Genomic DNA, 15,767 nt, shown 5'->3' with positions numbered 1-15,767 from the left:
AAGAAAAGTGTAAAGGCACCAGGCATACATGTGCCACATCAACAAGCAACAAGCTCCTTCTCCTGTTCTTCCAAATGATCTAATCCTTCTTTCCCAAAAGAAGGCAAAGTAAAATAAAGCTTTGAGGATGGAAGTGGAATAATAGCAACAACCGGAAGCAAAGAATCTCAGTACAGTTTTCTCTTCTTCAATGAGCCTTTGGTAGGTCAGAGTGCGATGCACCAACAGATATGGCTTCCCCTTCGTTGCTGGTAATTCTTGTTTTTCTTTTCTGCTCCAGCCAGTGAATTGTCAATCTTAATCGGGGCATTCCTTTGCTAATTAGGAAGTTCTTATTTTTGTGTGTTTTGCACTGCAGATTGTGTATGCTTTGTTGCTTCCGTAAGCAGTAATCTTGAGGTCGTGGGTATCTTGATAGCTGTCCAGGTTGTTTCCGCGGCCAAGGTTTGCTTCCCTCCCCTCTTGTTTGTTGTTTGTTCCTTGTTCCTAAGATCTGCTCAAGCTCTAACACTATCAGCAGCACTAACAGCGCCGCCTCATTCTGCCCATGCTAATGGAGGCCACGGCGCTAAGTATTGGGAAGTCCGTACTGAATGGGGCCCTTAACTATGCCAAATCCGCCCTGGCAGAGGAGGTGGCATTGCAGCTTGGAGTCCGGCGTGATAAAATTTTCATCACCAACGAGCTTGAGATGATGCAGGCTTTTCTCATGGCCGCCCATGATGAGGGTGTTGATAGCATGGTGGTCAAGGTCTGGGTGAAGCAAGTCCGTGACGTGGCCTATGATGTCGAGGACTCCCTCCAGGAGTTAGCTGTCCGCCTACAGAAGCAATCTTGGTGGCGTATCCATCAAACGCTACTGGATAGGCGCCGTGTGGCCAAGCAGATGAAGGAGCTTAGATCCAATGTTGAGGATGTCAGCCAGAGGAATATGCGCTATCACCTTATCAAGGGATCTGACTCAAAGCCTGGAACCACTGGTGGGCAATCTACCATCGCCGGTGCCAGCGTGATGTCTGGCAATGATGAAGCAAGGCGGCAGCTGGAAAAAGCAAAAGATGATCTCTTTCAACTGATCAGGAAGAGGGATGACGATCTTAGAGTGATCGCGGTTTGGGGAACAAGTAGTAAGCTCAGGCGGACATCCATCCTAGAAAGAGTCTTTGCAGATGTGAAGAAACATATGGTTTTTGATTGCCATGCCTGGATTACGTTGACACATCCTTTCAATTCAACTGAGTTCCTAAGAAGCATTATCAGGCAGTTCTATGTTAATTTTCTTCAAGAGTCCGACAGAAAGGAAAAAGTAATTGGAGGTCCTCAAGATCTCAGAAGGATGGGAATGAAGAAGGAAAATGATTTGGCTGACGAGTTCAAGAGATATGTGAATGAGAAGAGTTTCCTCATTGTGCTTGATGACCTATCCACCATTGAAGAGTGGGATTGCATTAAAGCATGTTTTCCGAATAACAAGAAAGGAAGCCGAATAATAGTTTCCACAGAGCTAGTTGAAGTTGCAAGCTTATGCGTGGGACCAGAAAACATCACACCAGAGCACAAGCAGTTGTCTGTTGATTTAACTTTGTACGCTTTCTATGACAAGGTAACGTTTGAAGCCCTAATAGAGAGTCATCATGTTGATTTTTCTACACAGCAACCCACTGTTGATATTTTTGATCATTGAAGATGATTAGTTTTATAATTTTGAACATCTAAATTCGGTGAAATTTCAGAACAGGGCAAAGGCAAGTTTTGAAATTAGTCATAAAAGAGGTATTTCCATTATTATGGACAACTAGTAACTGTTTCATAAGTGTCTGCAAAACTTAAAACATGAGTAAATGTTCCCTTATGGAAAAGATGGCAAAACCTAATCAATTCCTGCTTGTGTACAGGGTTCTCAAGATGGCACAGAATCAACAGAGGCTGTGTCTAGCTCAAATGTGGGAACTGATGTGAGTGACAGCTCTGACAATAGGAAGATGCTCAATCGTACAGAGACAATGCTAGCAGCTTTAAAGGAATCTTGGCTCATTGGGCGAGAGACCGAAAAGGCAGAAATTGTTAAACTAATTACAACTGAAGATAGCCAACTTGATGTGATCTCCGTGTGGGGAATGGGTGGTCTTGGAAAAACCACACTAGTGAGAGACGTCTACCAAGATGAAATACTCAGTCAGAAGTTTGAGAAGCGTGCTTGTGCCACAATTATGCGCCCTTTCAATGTTAACGAGCTCCTCCAGAACTTAGCTTTGCAGTTTGGCTATAAGGATGTCCCAGAAATGGACAAAGAATTACCAGGAAAGAAATATTTGATTGTTCTTGATGATCTATCATCCAATGCAGAATGGGATACTATAATACAACACTTTCCTGCAACAGAGACATCATGCCGGATAATAGTCACCACAAGGGTAAAAGATATTGCCACACATTGTTCGAAGAAGCATGAAAAAGTTTACAGACTCCAAAGTTTGGAAGACAACAACGCACTTGAACTATTCGCCAAAAAGGTACAGATAGTGTGGTTATCTCGTATTCTATTGGTTTGAACAAAGATTATACGTTTGTAGATTCTAACAACATATACATATGACCTATTATATCTTTTTACTAAGTAATGCCATGTGGCTGCCGATCACTTGTTTTTCTTGTTGGTTACTAGTAAAGGTGCACGTGCCACGCACGTGTAATCTTATGAATTTGATTGCCACCCCTGACCTCCTCGATCTTCTTGAATCTTTGAGGCCAGCGGTCATGTCCTCTCTCACAGAATCAACATCTTTGCCTTAACTTGGAGTTACGTGGCATGCCTAATAGAGATTGGCATGGTGTATGGCTCAGCATTACTACCTTGAGCAGCAGGCATAAAACAATTTTAGGAAAATGCAATGACATAAAAGAACTCAACTGTTTCAGAGCCAGCCGCAGTTTCATACACATCTTGAAAAAGTAATAATTACAGATCATGCGTGTGGTTGTTCCACCTGCAAATTCAGTATGATAAGATGCATCTATTATTCAGATCATGTGTTCTTATAAACTATTATGTCAGCTAGAAAAATCGTTGATTACCACAAAATTGGAAACCCAGGGATCTATTCTTCTCTACTAAAAGTAAACAAATAATTAACCATGAAAGGTGATTGATAACGCACCCAAAAATTAACTGCAAAAGGAAATTGAGGATTCATTCCTCTCTTATGAAAGAAAATAATATTAGCCATGGAAGTTGATTGATAACACAAGGATTTCCCATCAATAATAAATGTGCAACAAAAGGATATACTCCCTCCGGTTCATAATAATAGACTCAACTTTGTCTTTACACACATGTATCTAATTAACAAACACATCTAGATACAAAGTTAAGTCAATTAATTTAGATCGGAGGGAGTAACTCATTAGTTCGACCGAGACACACAAGGTTAAAACTCGACAGGACATGACAATGACATATGTTACCTGATAAGTTAATTTCTGCCATGTGAGATCTCTTCTTCCCTCATTCAGGCCATAAAGTGTCACTGGACCAGGAATTCCAGCATTCCAAGTCTTAAAATATTTTCCAATATTCTATGACAGAGAGAGGAATAAAAATGAGTATATGAAAGCTCAAATAGAAGATGATCAAGAGTGCTGTCTTAGTGAGCAAACTATTAACATACTGGGAGATACTTAAGAAGGAAATAGTGTTGTTCCTTGCCCATAGTTCCACATTCCCAGTATATGCAAGTTTTAGGTTTTGTACACATCCATACACAGTTCCAGTAAACAGATTGAAGAGCATTTAAACATTAATTAGCTTTTGATAGCCAGAGATACACTTTTTTTTTGGCAAAGAGTTAGAGACTCTCATGATTACCTATTATTTATCCATTAATGAAAACGTGCAAAGCATGACCAACCGACATCAGAGTGAGTTTTGGATTCTTCTAACTGGTGAGGAACTACTCATCCTTGGTATCATCAACACTGAAAATGATACCTTTAGTTAGAGACTCTCATGATTACCTATTATTTATCCATTAATGAAAACGTGCAAAGCATGACCAGCCGACATCAGAGTGAGTTTTGGATTCTTCTAACTGGTGAGGAACTACTCATCCTTGGTATCATCAACACTGAAAATGATACCTTTAGTAGCACTGAGTTGCAAAGAATTATAGTCATATTTTTTATGGATTTAATGTGCACAAGTAATATGAAGTCAAATACAAATAATACCGTGAGACAATTAACCATCAATGAACTAAATATGTTCAGATTAAGTGGTTCAAAGTAATTAGAGCATCTTGCCTGGCAACTTTGTTGTCGATCTAGATGTCTGTCGTCACAATCCACAGCAGCTTCGGCTTCACAATAAAATTAGATGATATCAAATAGTAGCCTTTAATTTACACCAAGCATATTGGACCTAGATTAGAAACCAAATCCATACAAAGAAAGAAAGAGTTGGAGCAGATTACTTACATGTTATTTTTTACATACCACTCTCTATCCCTCTGCCTCTTGAACTCTTCAGGATATGCATGTATGACACAATTTACTGTATATCCACATAATAATTAGCGCATTCCGTGCAACAACTATTGTTAAATCCCCTTGGTTTTGCCCATTGGTTATCTCCTGAAATGGGTTGGGCTTGGAAGATGACATGTGTATTAAAGAATACTTCCTCCCTAAAAATTGTCATAACACCAATTAATATATTGAAAATATTTTTATAATCCTCAGTAGCATGCCAAACGTAGCATATACACGTGAAATTGGCAATTCTTCAACCATTGTGGTTATTAATAAGAACAGACCAATCCTAGGAAACCAAGAAGTTTTTGCTTCGAACAATGGTCCAGAATCTTTGCAAGATTAGTATAATTATAATACCACTAAAATTTCAACATTAGACATTTAAAGCACGCTGTTATTCTAACCATAATGTACAAAGGTCTGTCATAAAGAAAAATTGCAGTGTCGTTTCTCATATATGATGCAAAATTAAATTTTAGCAGTCTGTATTCCTGTAAATTCTCTAGTGAGAAAGTAGCAAACGTGAAGCGCTTTACATGGTTCAAACTTTAGAGGTTTGTTTTAAGGGTGTGTCTATGTCTAAGTTGACTGAGATTTTCTTAAGTCTCAGTCAACTCAGAAAAGTGCAACTGCAGTTCAAAAAAAAATGCAACTCGTTCTAGTTGCACATTTCTGGTAGAAAAGTGCAATTGCACTTTTTTAACAGAAAAGTGCAACTCAAGCACTTTTTTGTTAGTGACTTAGACATAAGAAAATCTCAGTTGACTGAGACATAGCAAAACCGTTGTTTTAAACTTCCAACTACAGCATGGATTCATTAATAAGACCAGACCAATCCTAGGAAACCAGCAAGTTTCAGTTGTTGGATCAATTCATATTAGAAGTCTGCCGACTCTCAAATAAGATGGTACATATTATTTAAGTGGGGATTTGAGAAGAAACAGTTACTTCCTATCCTCTCTAATGAAATCTGTGCGTTAAGCGACCTAGTTTTCAGCATAAATAACGAAACAAAAAAAAAAGATTAGTCAAGTGGCAAGAAAGAACAGTTAGGAACCTGCTTTTGCTAACCTATAAATTATATAAACTGAAATTTAAGAAGACTAAAACTTTGTGAATCGTGTACTTTCAAATACATATGCTGCATTCTTTTAGGCAATAGCTAAGTAAGATACAGGATTATGTAAAGAGTACAGCGTTGCAAAGCAGTACATTCACCGGATGCAAACTTTCCATATCATTTGTGGCATAGGACAAGAAGATTGAACCAAAACACTGAATGTCCTATTGTTAGCGGTCAGGCAATGGAGGGAACAAACCTGCGCGGCTTCAGTGTGGAGCGTACGATGTGCACGATGCAGACGTCCAATACCCCAACCCATGCGGACAAACCTGTATGGCCTCGTGGGAGAAGGACTGCAGCGCGGAGAGAGGACGGCGGCATGGGGCAGGGAAGTGACGTTGGATACGGTCGGTGGCGCCGAGTTGGAGATGGGCGGCGGCATCGGATGCAGAGCAGCGACGGGGGATGGGCGTCTTGACATTAGGGACGGGCGGCGGCGTCGATGCAGAGCGGGCCGGCGTGGATGACGTGTGCTAGGCGGTTGTTGAAAACAGGGACGGGAGGGATCACTCGTAGAAAAAAGGGCTTCAGTTGCGGCCCGCAACTGCCATTAGTCGCGGTTGCGCAACCGCGACTAACGAAGCGCGACTAAAGGCCCCCCTTTAGTCGCGGTTGCTTACGAACCGCGACTAAAGGCCCGTCCACGTGGGCGGCTGGCGTGCGCCAGGGTGAAGGACCTTTAGGGCATGAGCAATGGAGGCAGCTGTCCAACTAGGATTGGATAAAACTTTTGACATATGCATGCCATGCTATGGTCCCATTAATATGTCTTTCTCTCAAAAGCTGATTTGGGTATTCTCTTTCTCTCTCACATTTTCACTTTATGGCTGAAGAGGCTACCTCCTGATGAAGAGGCTGCCTCCTTATCCGAACCTAATTTGGACCACCCGAACCAAGATAAAGTTGTGAGGCAGCACCCCTGGGGCTATGCATTGGGCATGCCCTTAGTCCCGGTTTGTAACACGAACCGCGACTAAAGGCTATTTCGTTAAAAAAAAATTAATCTATTTGGTTTTCTAATTATTTTTCATTCCTTTTTTTTCAGAATTTCTAGTATTTTAGTTATTGGCCAAGTTTAGTCACTAACTACACTTAATCTCTAGTCAAATTTCTTACATGTGGTCGAACTTCCCGCTCGGTCACCCATCCTCCCACTACTCCAGCACTAGCACGCTTAACTTCCAAGTTCCTTTCCCATCCTCCTTCCAAGTGCTTCGCGCGCATGTTGTTGATACTAGTATCATATCAATCCTATTAACATGTTGGTCGATGTCACACTTCTTTATTGTTTGAATGCCAAATAATTATTTTAATAAACAAAAGTAATGATGTAATAATCTTGAATAAATAAATAAATATTAACTTTTTAAATTTTTATTATAATTAATTTTTATTTTTTTGCCAAACCTAAAACCTGAAAATTTGAAAATCTAAAAATTGTCTAACTTTATGGTTAAGTAATAGTAATCTTTATGCAAGATGCAATTATTAATTTAAAATTTTTAAAAAAATATAAAATACGGAATTTCTGGCAAAAATTAAAATCTTCCTGCTTTCATATTTTCATTTGGAATTTTGAGAATATAAAAATTGGCTAACGGGGTATACCCGGGTGAATTCGGATGTAACTTTTTCCCAGGATTTTTTTGATATATTATACGTTTTTTTTCGACGCCGTATGCAAAAGTTATTGCGGTTATACCATTTTTTAAACTTTTTTTGAAAAAAAAGTGAAAATTCGAAGTTCTTAATTTCTCCGAATAGTAAGTTGCATAACATACAAGAATCTGAAAACAAATTTTTTTTTGAATTTTCTATCATTTTCTTTTGTATTTTACAAGGCAAAAAAAGGCGATCCACGGGGGGGGGGTGCAGGGTGCGTGGGGAGTGAAAAATGCGGAAAAACCTTTTGTCGCGATTGGGGACACCAACCGCGACTAAAGGGGTACCCTCCATAATATACCCGCGGTTGGGGACACCTTTAGTCGCAGTTCGAATATTTCCGGGACTAATGGGGCTGGACGGAAGCCCTTTTTTCTACCAGTGGATGTTTGATTAGCGATGCTGGTTGTCCGTCTCACAATACTTCAACCGTTAGATATTGGTTCGATGGCTGTGATTTTATGGATCTCCCCCCCCCCCTCCCCCCTCGCTCTTTTAATAGTAGTGTTGATGATTGCTTATCGAGCATATTTTTATTTTAAATGGACATGTTGTTGGCGTTAAACAATCTATCTTAGTTCGATAGAGTGATCTGTTTCAACTAACCCAGAAAACTAATATAATAAAATTATGTACATCTTCAAGCAGAAAATTTTATTTCATCATATTCACACAATTAGCAAGACTAACTTCTACCAATTTCATTTTCGAAGTACTGACGGCCTGAAATTGTATTAATTTCAGATATTTGGCAAGGCTACCAATATGGATGAGGAGTATCCTGAGTTGGTTGAACATGCAAATCTGATCCTAAAGAAATGCAATGGACTCCCACTTGCAATAGTCACCATTGGGGGCTTTTTGGCAAACCAACCAAAAACTGTTATGGAATGGAAGAAATTGAATGATCATATGCGGGCCGAGTTGGTGATGAATCCAGAGATTGGTACCATAAGAACCATTCTTATGAGAAGCTACGATGGTTTACCCTATTACCTCAAGTCTTGTTTCCTGTATATGCCCATCTTTCCCGAGGACTACTTGGTTGGACGGAATCGCTTGGTGCGTCGCTGGTCTGCAGAGGGTTATTCAAGGGAGGTGCATGGTAAGTCCGCGGAAGAAATCTTGGATGGCTACTTCATGGAACTTATAAGCAGGAGCATGCTTTTACCATCTCAACAGTCAATTCATGGTACAAAAGGAATTGGTTCCTGCCAAATCCATGATCTCATCCGTGAAATCGGCATCTCAAAGTCGATGGAAGAAAATCTTGTTCTTACACTGGAGGAAGGTTGGAGTTCAAATAGCCAAGGCACCATGCGCCACCTTGCTATAAATGGCAATTGGAAAGGAGATCAGGATGAATTCGAGAGCATACTGGACATGACCCGTGTAAGATCAGTAACAGTTTTTGGCGAGTGGAAGTCATTTTTCATTTCTGACAAGATGAGTCTACTGCGGGTGCTGGACTTGGAAGACACAACCGGTCTACGTGATCATCATGTCAAGCATATTGGGAAACTCATTCACTTAAGATACCTTTCTCTAAGAGCCTGTCATTCTATTTATCACCTGCCAGATTCATTGGGTAACTTGAGAGAACTCGTCACCCTAGATCTCCGAGGTACAGTAATAAGGAAGCTACCGAGGAGTATCGTCAATCTCCAGAAGCTAAGCTATCTTCATTCTGGTAGGAAACCGACAGATGAATATCAGTTTGGCAGCGTGCAAGGTGTTCTAGTGCCAAGTGGGATGAGGAAGCTAAAAGCCCTACACACATTGAGTGTTGTGAACATCGCAATGCGGGGTAAGGATGTTCTAAAGGACATAGAAATACTCACCCGGTTGCGCAAGTTTGGAGTGACAGGTGTTAACAAGGAAAACGGACAAGAGTTGTGTTTGGCAATTGTTGGTCTAAGCCATCTAGAGTCATTGTCAATCCGGTCAGAGCGGGAGCCTGGTTTATCTGGCTGCTTGGATGGAACGTTCTCGTTTTCGGAAAAGCTGCAGAGCCTAAAGCTTTACGGTAAACTGGTCAAACTACCGGAATGGATCCAGGGGCTGAGGAATCTGGTAAAGCTGAAGCTGCAGAGCTGTGGAATATCAGAGCATGATGAAGCCATACAGGTCCTTGGGGATCTACCGAACCTGGCATCCCTGCATCTCTTGAAGGAGTCGTTCGAGCAGAGTAATGCTTGTCTCACATTCCGTCCACACATGTTCCCGAACCTGATGGTGCTGGAACTTGAGGATTCGCACTTGACCGACTTCGAGAATGAAAATATGATGCTATTTTTGAAGTTTGAAAGAGGAGCAACCCCTAAGCTAGAGCTGCTCAAGTTCAGCTGGGCAAGAATCAATAGTCGGACACTCTCGGGGCTACCATCTCTGGCAAGCTTGAAGGAGGTTCTGTTGAAAGGTTACTACATGCACAAAGAATTGGCATACCTCAGGGCCGAGCTTGCAAAAAATCCAAATCTACCGGTCATAAAGTTGGTCTGATCGAGATTATGGAGGTCCACTGCGCCCAACAATCCAAGGTAAGCTAGGAGTACATACTGTTATGTTTCCATTTGCATGCGGTTATTTGTCACTATTTAAGCGTTGATTTTTCCATTCGTGCAGCTGGTGGATCACTTCTCCTGAAAGCCGCATCGTACACCCGATTATGTATAGTAGTTCGATTGGTGTCCTGATAATTAGCAGGACACACCATGTTCTTGACCAATGTAACATACTTTTGTTTCTTGGTTCGTGTACTGTCTCGTATTGTATTCGTGCTCCATCTGAACCGCTAATTAGTATTCCCGTCATGATGACGCTACGGTTCTCGGGGGGAACCATAGCGCCCCGCGGGCGACAACCTCCCCGGCCACGTCCCCATCTCCGCCGCTGCCATTGGCCTTTCCGCGGTGGCGGCGGCTCCCGCCTCCGAAGTTGGATGGGAGAGAGCTCGCGATGGACACGTTGGGTTGCGTCGCTCGACCGGCGGTGCGCGCAGGCGGTTCCTAGCGTCGAGCAGGCTCCCGATGGCTTGTGCAGGCGGATCCCGGCGTCGCGCGGGCCGGGGCTGGGAGGTGCGGGCTGCTGCAGTGAAGCTGCTGAGGTGGAGCTCTTGCAGTTTCGATCGTGATCTGCGGAGGTGCTGATGCGGGCCTGTGGTGTGGCTCGTGGAGTTGCAGGACTGCAGCGGCGTGGCCGCGCTGTTTCCGGCTGGTCTGGGCGTGCTGTCAGCGGCTGGCCATGTGCTGCAGCTCTTGCTGTTGGAGGGAGGATGCCCGGCGTGGTGGTCTGTGTCAGTCGATTCTGCACTTTGCTCGCAGATCGGCTGCCGGGTTGTCATGTTGTTGGCCGTTGGAGTAAGAGGTGCTGAGCGGATTCCTCACAAGGCGGTGCTTGGTGATGCGGACCAAGAGAAGCTGTGTGAACATGTGGTGCGCCCTGTTCATGGGGTCGTGGAGGAGTTCCAGGTGAAAGACTAGTACCGACTTGTGTCGTGCGGGCGACGAGGTTGCTCTTGGTGTTGGTCGCCGGCATGTCTTGTGTCGCTTTTGGTGCAGGATCTTGTGGAAGGCCAGCCTCTTCATCTCTGTAGAAGCGTCACGTGTCCACTCCTCTCGTAGCGGTTACGACGTCTTCTCTTCAGCAGTGTTGGGAAGGTGGCTAGTTTGGCGGAGCGGGTTACAGTTTTTCTTGTGTTTGTGTGGTTGGCACCTTTGGTTGCATTTGCCTCGTCGTCGATGGGTGGTTATGTTGTTCTTGATCTATAGTGGGTGTGGCCCTGCGGTGTTAGGCTTTGGCCTTGTTGTATGATTTTAGCCCGTTTTACTACTGATTAACTAGACATATTTTTTCTTAATTAATAGGAAAGGTAAAGCTTTAGCCTTTGTTAAAAAAAAGTTGAAAACACATCGAGTATGTCTCGGTGCACTTGTTGTCTGTTCTCTCAAACTGTTAACAATCTGGACTTGTTGAGTAGCGTTCTGCAACTGTTGGTCTCAGCTGTCTAGATTGTGCCCCGCGTAAGAAAAACGAATGTCTAGATTTGTGGTTATAAAGATCCGGCATTCCTTAATCCGCTGTTCAAGTCGTTCAATTCCCTCTGGACTACTCTTGTAGTGTTCCTATTTCTGTTTGCTTGCTGTATCAGTAATCGGCGATATCATGTTTAAAAAAAGGTAATTGGCGGTATCATTAGGCGAATAAAAAAATGTAGCAATACATTTTTCAAATAATAAAAGGAGAAATAATAGAGTTCTTTTTTGTTGTTGTACTCTTGAAGATGGCAGTTGTATGTTTCCCGAATAAAAGAGGAGATAAATGGTGGAGTATTTCTTATGTAATAGCATTTTTTAAGGGTAAAATATGCCAAAGGTTTTCCGAAGTGTTGCAAAAGGCACGATTGGTTAACGGTTCAACATTTTTTTTATCGACATATTGAATAAACACTGTATCAATACACTACAGTCCCAAAGCACTGCATGAGAGCATTATAGTCTCGATAGTAGGTGATCAACAAAATAAGATTTGCTAAATTACAAAGACGGCGAATAATGGAGCATTTTTCTAACGCCCTAGTAGACATGGGGTTCTTTTCTGAATAAAGGAAGCAACATACAATTGAGCATTTTTTTTTAAGAAGTAAGCCTAGCTCACTTGGTTAGGGAAGTGGATGTACAACCCAGCCACCCAGGTTCAAGTCTCCAGGGCGCAGACTTGGGTTCTTATAATTTCAAAAAAAAAAACTGTAGGGGCTTCCCCTACAGTATTGTTGACGTCAGAAACCCACTGGCGGGCAGTGACTGGTCAACACCGTAGAGCCGGGAACAACTAGGGCTGCGGCTGGCCCCAGTCCCTCAGAGCGACGGCCCGCAAAGCCTCCTGGTCGCGCGCCGATGCAAATTGCAAGGGCGTGCCACCGACCTATACCCGGTCGGGAAGGTGTGGATGATGCCTCGCTTAGTTTCCTGCGGGGCACGTTAAATACGAGCCTCGATCGGCTCTCGAGGTTGTCTCGTGAATCGGCTCATGGAGCCGATTCACCCATGATTCGTCCAAGGTGGCCGAATATATGGTGGTCCTGCTTGATCAAGATAAAGCGTATGAGATCCACGACGATCCGGGGTTTTCACCGCATAATCGGATCATCCTACTCACGATTGGGCCTCGCGCTCACGCACGGTGATCGTAAGCCAGCCCTAGACAAGGCCTAAAAACCAACACTAGGTTGATCCTCGGAACGTCCCGTCTAGGGGCAGCAAACTACACCCTACATGCCGCTGGATCCTCCAACCCTTTGTAAGGCCTAACTATTGCAGATATTAAACTAATCCTTGATGAATCAAGGAGCGACCGTAACGGATCAGATCTACTAAACGATGATCAAGCGGGGTGCCGTCCCTGCACCCATGATGAGGTACAAGGACGGCTAGATGCGCAAGGGTTGCACTACGAAAGCATATGATACTAAGAACAATGCTAACCCTAACACATCTATGATAACTACGTTGCTCGCCATCAAAAGGCTTCGGTACGAGCACCGCATGAACAACTAGGCAGGCTCAGTGCTTGCCTAGATCGCGAGATGCGATCTAGGCAGCATGGTGCTTACGGAGGAACCCTCGAGACGAAGGAGTTGGCGATGCGCCGAGATTGGTTTGTGTTGAACGTTGGTTGTTGTTTATTCCATAAACCCTAGATACATATTTATAGTCCAGCGGACTTTCTAATGTGGACGTGCACCAAACCGTGCACGAGATAAACTCTAATCTCTACGTAACCTACTATATAAAGATACCCGGGCTAACAAGCCCAAACTTGATAAACAAGGCCGATTCACGTATTTCTTCCACGTACAATCTTCACGTCCATCTTGATCGCGGCCCACCTCTCGACTTGGTCACATTCGGTGATAACACATGCCCCCTGGTTTTGGAAATGACATTTCCAAAATCATTACGCCTTTCCTTCGTCGGGTCATGTCGTGGCAGAGCAGAACCGTCGCAGAGTCCTTCATCATGATAACTTGCCTTCTCAACTTCTCTGTACGATTAGACAGTCCTGGCACCACCTCCTCGGAAACTGCTCGTGGCATTGAATTTTTACTATGCTCCCGTTATTTAACCGCAGCAAACAGTCTTCTTCCTTATCCCCTTCGCACTAGCCTTCAAAAACCCTCCTCTCGCCACCATGCCTTCGTCCTCCTCTTCTTCCTCCTCATCGGGTCTTTCCTATGTGTCCTCTCCCCTCCGAGAGTCGACGCCCTCGTGGGGCACGCAGGCGGCGTACGATATCCTCGCCCCCACGAAGTGGGACAAAGAAGACCATGACTCCCTTGTCTGGTCCGAGGATGACAAATCCTTGACCGACGGGGAGAGCGACCTCCGCCTCCTCGCCGTTGGGGAAACGGAGGAGAAGAGCGACGACGCCAGCTTCTCCTGTGACTTCACCTCTTCCGGGGAGGAAGGGGAGCAGGGAGAAGAGGAGGAGGACGACGACGAGAGCTCCTCCGACGAGCCGCCGGCCAAGCGGTTCTGCCCTTGGCCGGGCAATCTTAGCGACTTCGACAGCGACGAGGACGATGCTGACGAAGAAGACGAAGAAGACGAGGGCCCAGTCGGCGGCCATTGGAGCGACGACGAGCCCGCCGGAAGCAGCGCCGATAGTGACGACGGTGGCGACGACGAGGGCAGTGATGGTCCATAGATAGGACCTTTAGAATAGGGCCAGTAGTAGTAGATGGGACAATGGATCCCCTGGTACTCCCTTTTGAGAGCAATTAGCTCTTTATGTAAGAAATCCTATCGAATCAATGGAGAACTTTCCCCAATTCCAATTTTGCCGATTCCTTTGAGTTTAATTGAGCCGATTCCCTCTTCTACTGACTTTGCCGATTCGTCCCCTTTGCCAATGCGTAATGAGCCGATAGCACCGCATCGGTCCTTTGAAATTCGCCCTTCCCTTCTTCAACTGATGATCTTCTAAATCTGGTCAGATAATGCAGGATTCTTAGGAAAACCTTTGAACTTTCCCAACCAAACTCGATAATCCTCTTCAGCATTCATCTTAGCTGAATTAGCCTGGGCTTGATCATGCAGAGCCAACCGATTTGCACATAAACCGGCTTCCCAAAGCAGAGAGCTTTCAAGGCGAGCTGCCCCCCGAGTTTCTCCAGTCCGCTCTTAGCGCCCTGCTGGTCAGATCGGCTCCTTTCCTTTGGCGGATCTAACGCAATCCATCCTTGACCTGATCTGCACGTCCAAACTACTCCATTGAGGACTTCCTCTGATCGTAACAATTATTCCTCCTGAGTCGATGGCCCTGCATCGGCTGTGCTCAAAATTTTTTGAATTTTCTAGGCCGATTTGTGTGTCGGCCCCAATATATGATAGTGTCACCTTATACCCTCATGTTTCACCCATCTAGGTGCCCCCCCCGAGCCGATTCTGTCAAGAATTGATGGTATCGGCTCTTTAGGTAGCCCTCGTTGGGCCAAATGTTGATCCCGAGCAAAATGGATGGTGAGGATAATTTTGGCCGATTGCTGGAATCGGCCTCCACGTTGCTTGCTCAGTAAGGTTTAGTAATATCCCTTCAACAGTTTCGGAGGGCCGATCGCAAGGATCAGCCTCACCACGTTGCTTATTGACGTAGTCCTGCTACTCGCCCAGGCCGGTAGACAAAACCAGCCCAATCTCTGACTTTATCACGTTGGTGCGCTTGCTGTTGTCCGCCTCGGGTGCGTCGTGTGGTCGTGGAGCTCCACACCTTGCCGGACGAACGAGCACCATGTTTGTGCCAGCCGATGTTTCATCATCGGCTTTCCTTTGCTTGGGGCGCCACTCTTTTCGTTGCGGCAGTCCCTCCTCATCCAGGGTTCGCTGAACTTTTGCAGCCAGATCAGGTCGTGCCTTCCTTAGCGTATGCAAGTATAACCTCTCGGCTTCCTCCAAGCCGCGCAATCGTTGAACCCTGCGCTTCTGAGAATGGCTGAGTCCGTCAGGGCACCACCTTGGACAGTGGTACCTGTCTTCTTCCTCTTCTTGTCCCTCGTCTTCTGAATCCTCGAGATCTGCCCAGCGAGGGGACTCAGCGCGTTTGCTCTGTGGTGGGAGAGGCCCTAAACGCTCGAATACGGACACGTTGGCTGCCTCCTTCTTCTTCCGGTTGCATTCTGGGCAGTTGCCGATTGTTGGCAATCGGCTCATTCCTGAATCCCAGCAGTGTCTGAAGAAGGGGCAGTCCCAGTGCCTGGCATTGTCATCTTGCTCCCTTGGCTTTTCTGTGGCACGGCGCTCGTGCTCCTCCTTATTGTGATCGTGCCGACGATATCTTCTGGCTCCTCTAGCCAGACGGTCTCTCTCATCGTCGTCGCCGTGTTGCCGGCGTTGGTCGTCATCGACTCACATACTTGTTGAGGAGGTGATCGAGAGAGGGGTCGTTGATATCTTAT

General features: G+C 44.7%; 1 protein-coding gene across 1 annotated transcript; it reads left to right on the top strand.

Annotated features, from left to right (window-relative positions):
• Positions 1-396: 396 nt before the first annotated feature.
• LOC124708504 (disease resistance protein Pik-2-like) lies at positions 397-9,817 on the top strand. The gene is made up of 4 exons (XM_047240188.1): positions 397-444; positions 530-1,603; positions 1,896-2,513; positions 8,060-9,817. The coding sequence occupies exons 2-4, from the start codon at positions 548-550 to the stop codon at positions 9,815-9,817; spliced, it is 3,432 nt and encodes a 1,143-aa protein (XP_047096144.1). The 5' UTR covers positions 397-444; positions 530-547.
• The last annotated feature ends 5,950 nt before the right edge of the window (positions 9,818-15,767 follow it).

The sequence above is a fragment of the Lolium rigidum genome, chromosome 4 (genome assembly GCF_022539505.1).
Source record: "Lolium rigidum isolate FL_2022 chromosome 4, APGP_CSIRO_Lrig_0.1, whole genome shotgun sequence".
Classification (NCBI taxonomy): Eukaryota; Viridiplantae; Streptophyta; class Magnoliopsida; order Poales; family Poaceae; genus Lolium; species Lolium rigidum.
This window is presented reverse-complemented; position numbering and strand designations above follow the sequence as displayed.

Excerpts from the sequence above, each read along its gene's own strand:
- LOC124708504 (XM_047240188.1), top strand. The coding sequence starts at position 548 with ATGCTAATGGAGGCCACGGCGCTAAGTATTGGGAAGTCCGTACTGAAT. Across the intron at positions 1,604-1,895 it reads TGTACGCTTTCTATGACAAG|GGTTCTCAAGATGGCACAGA; the intron begins GTAACGTTTGAA and ends GCTTGTGTACAG. Across the intron at positions 2,514-8,059 it reads TTGAACTATTCGCCAAAAAG|ATATTTGGCAAGGCTACCAA; the intron begins GTACAGATAGTG and ends TATTAATTTCAG.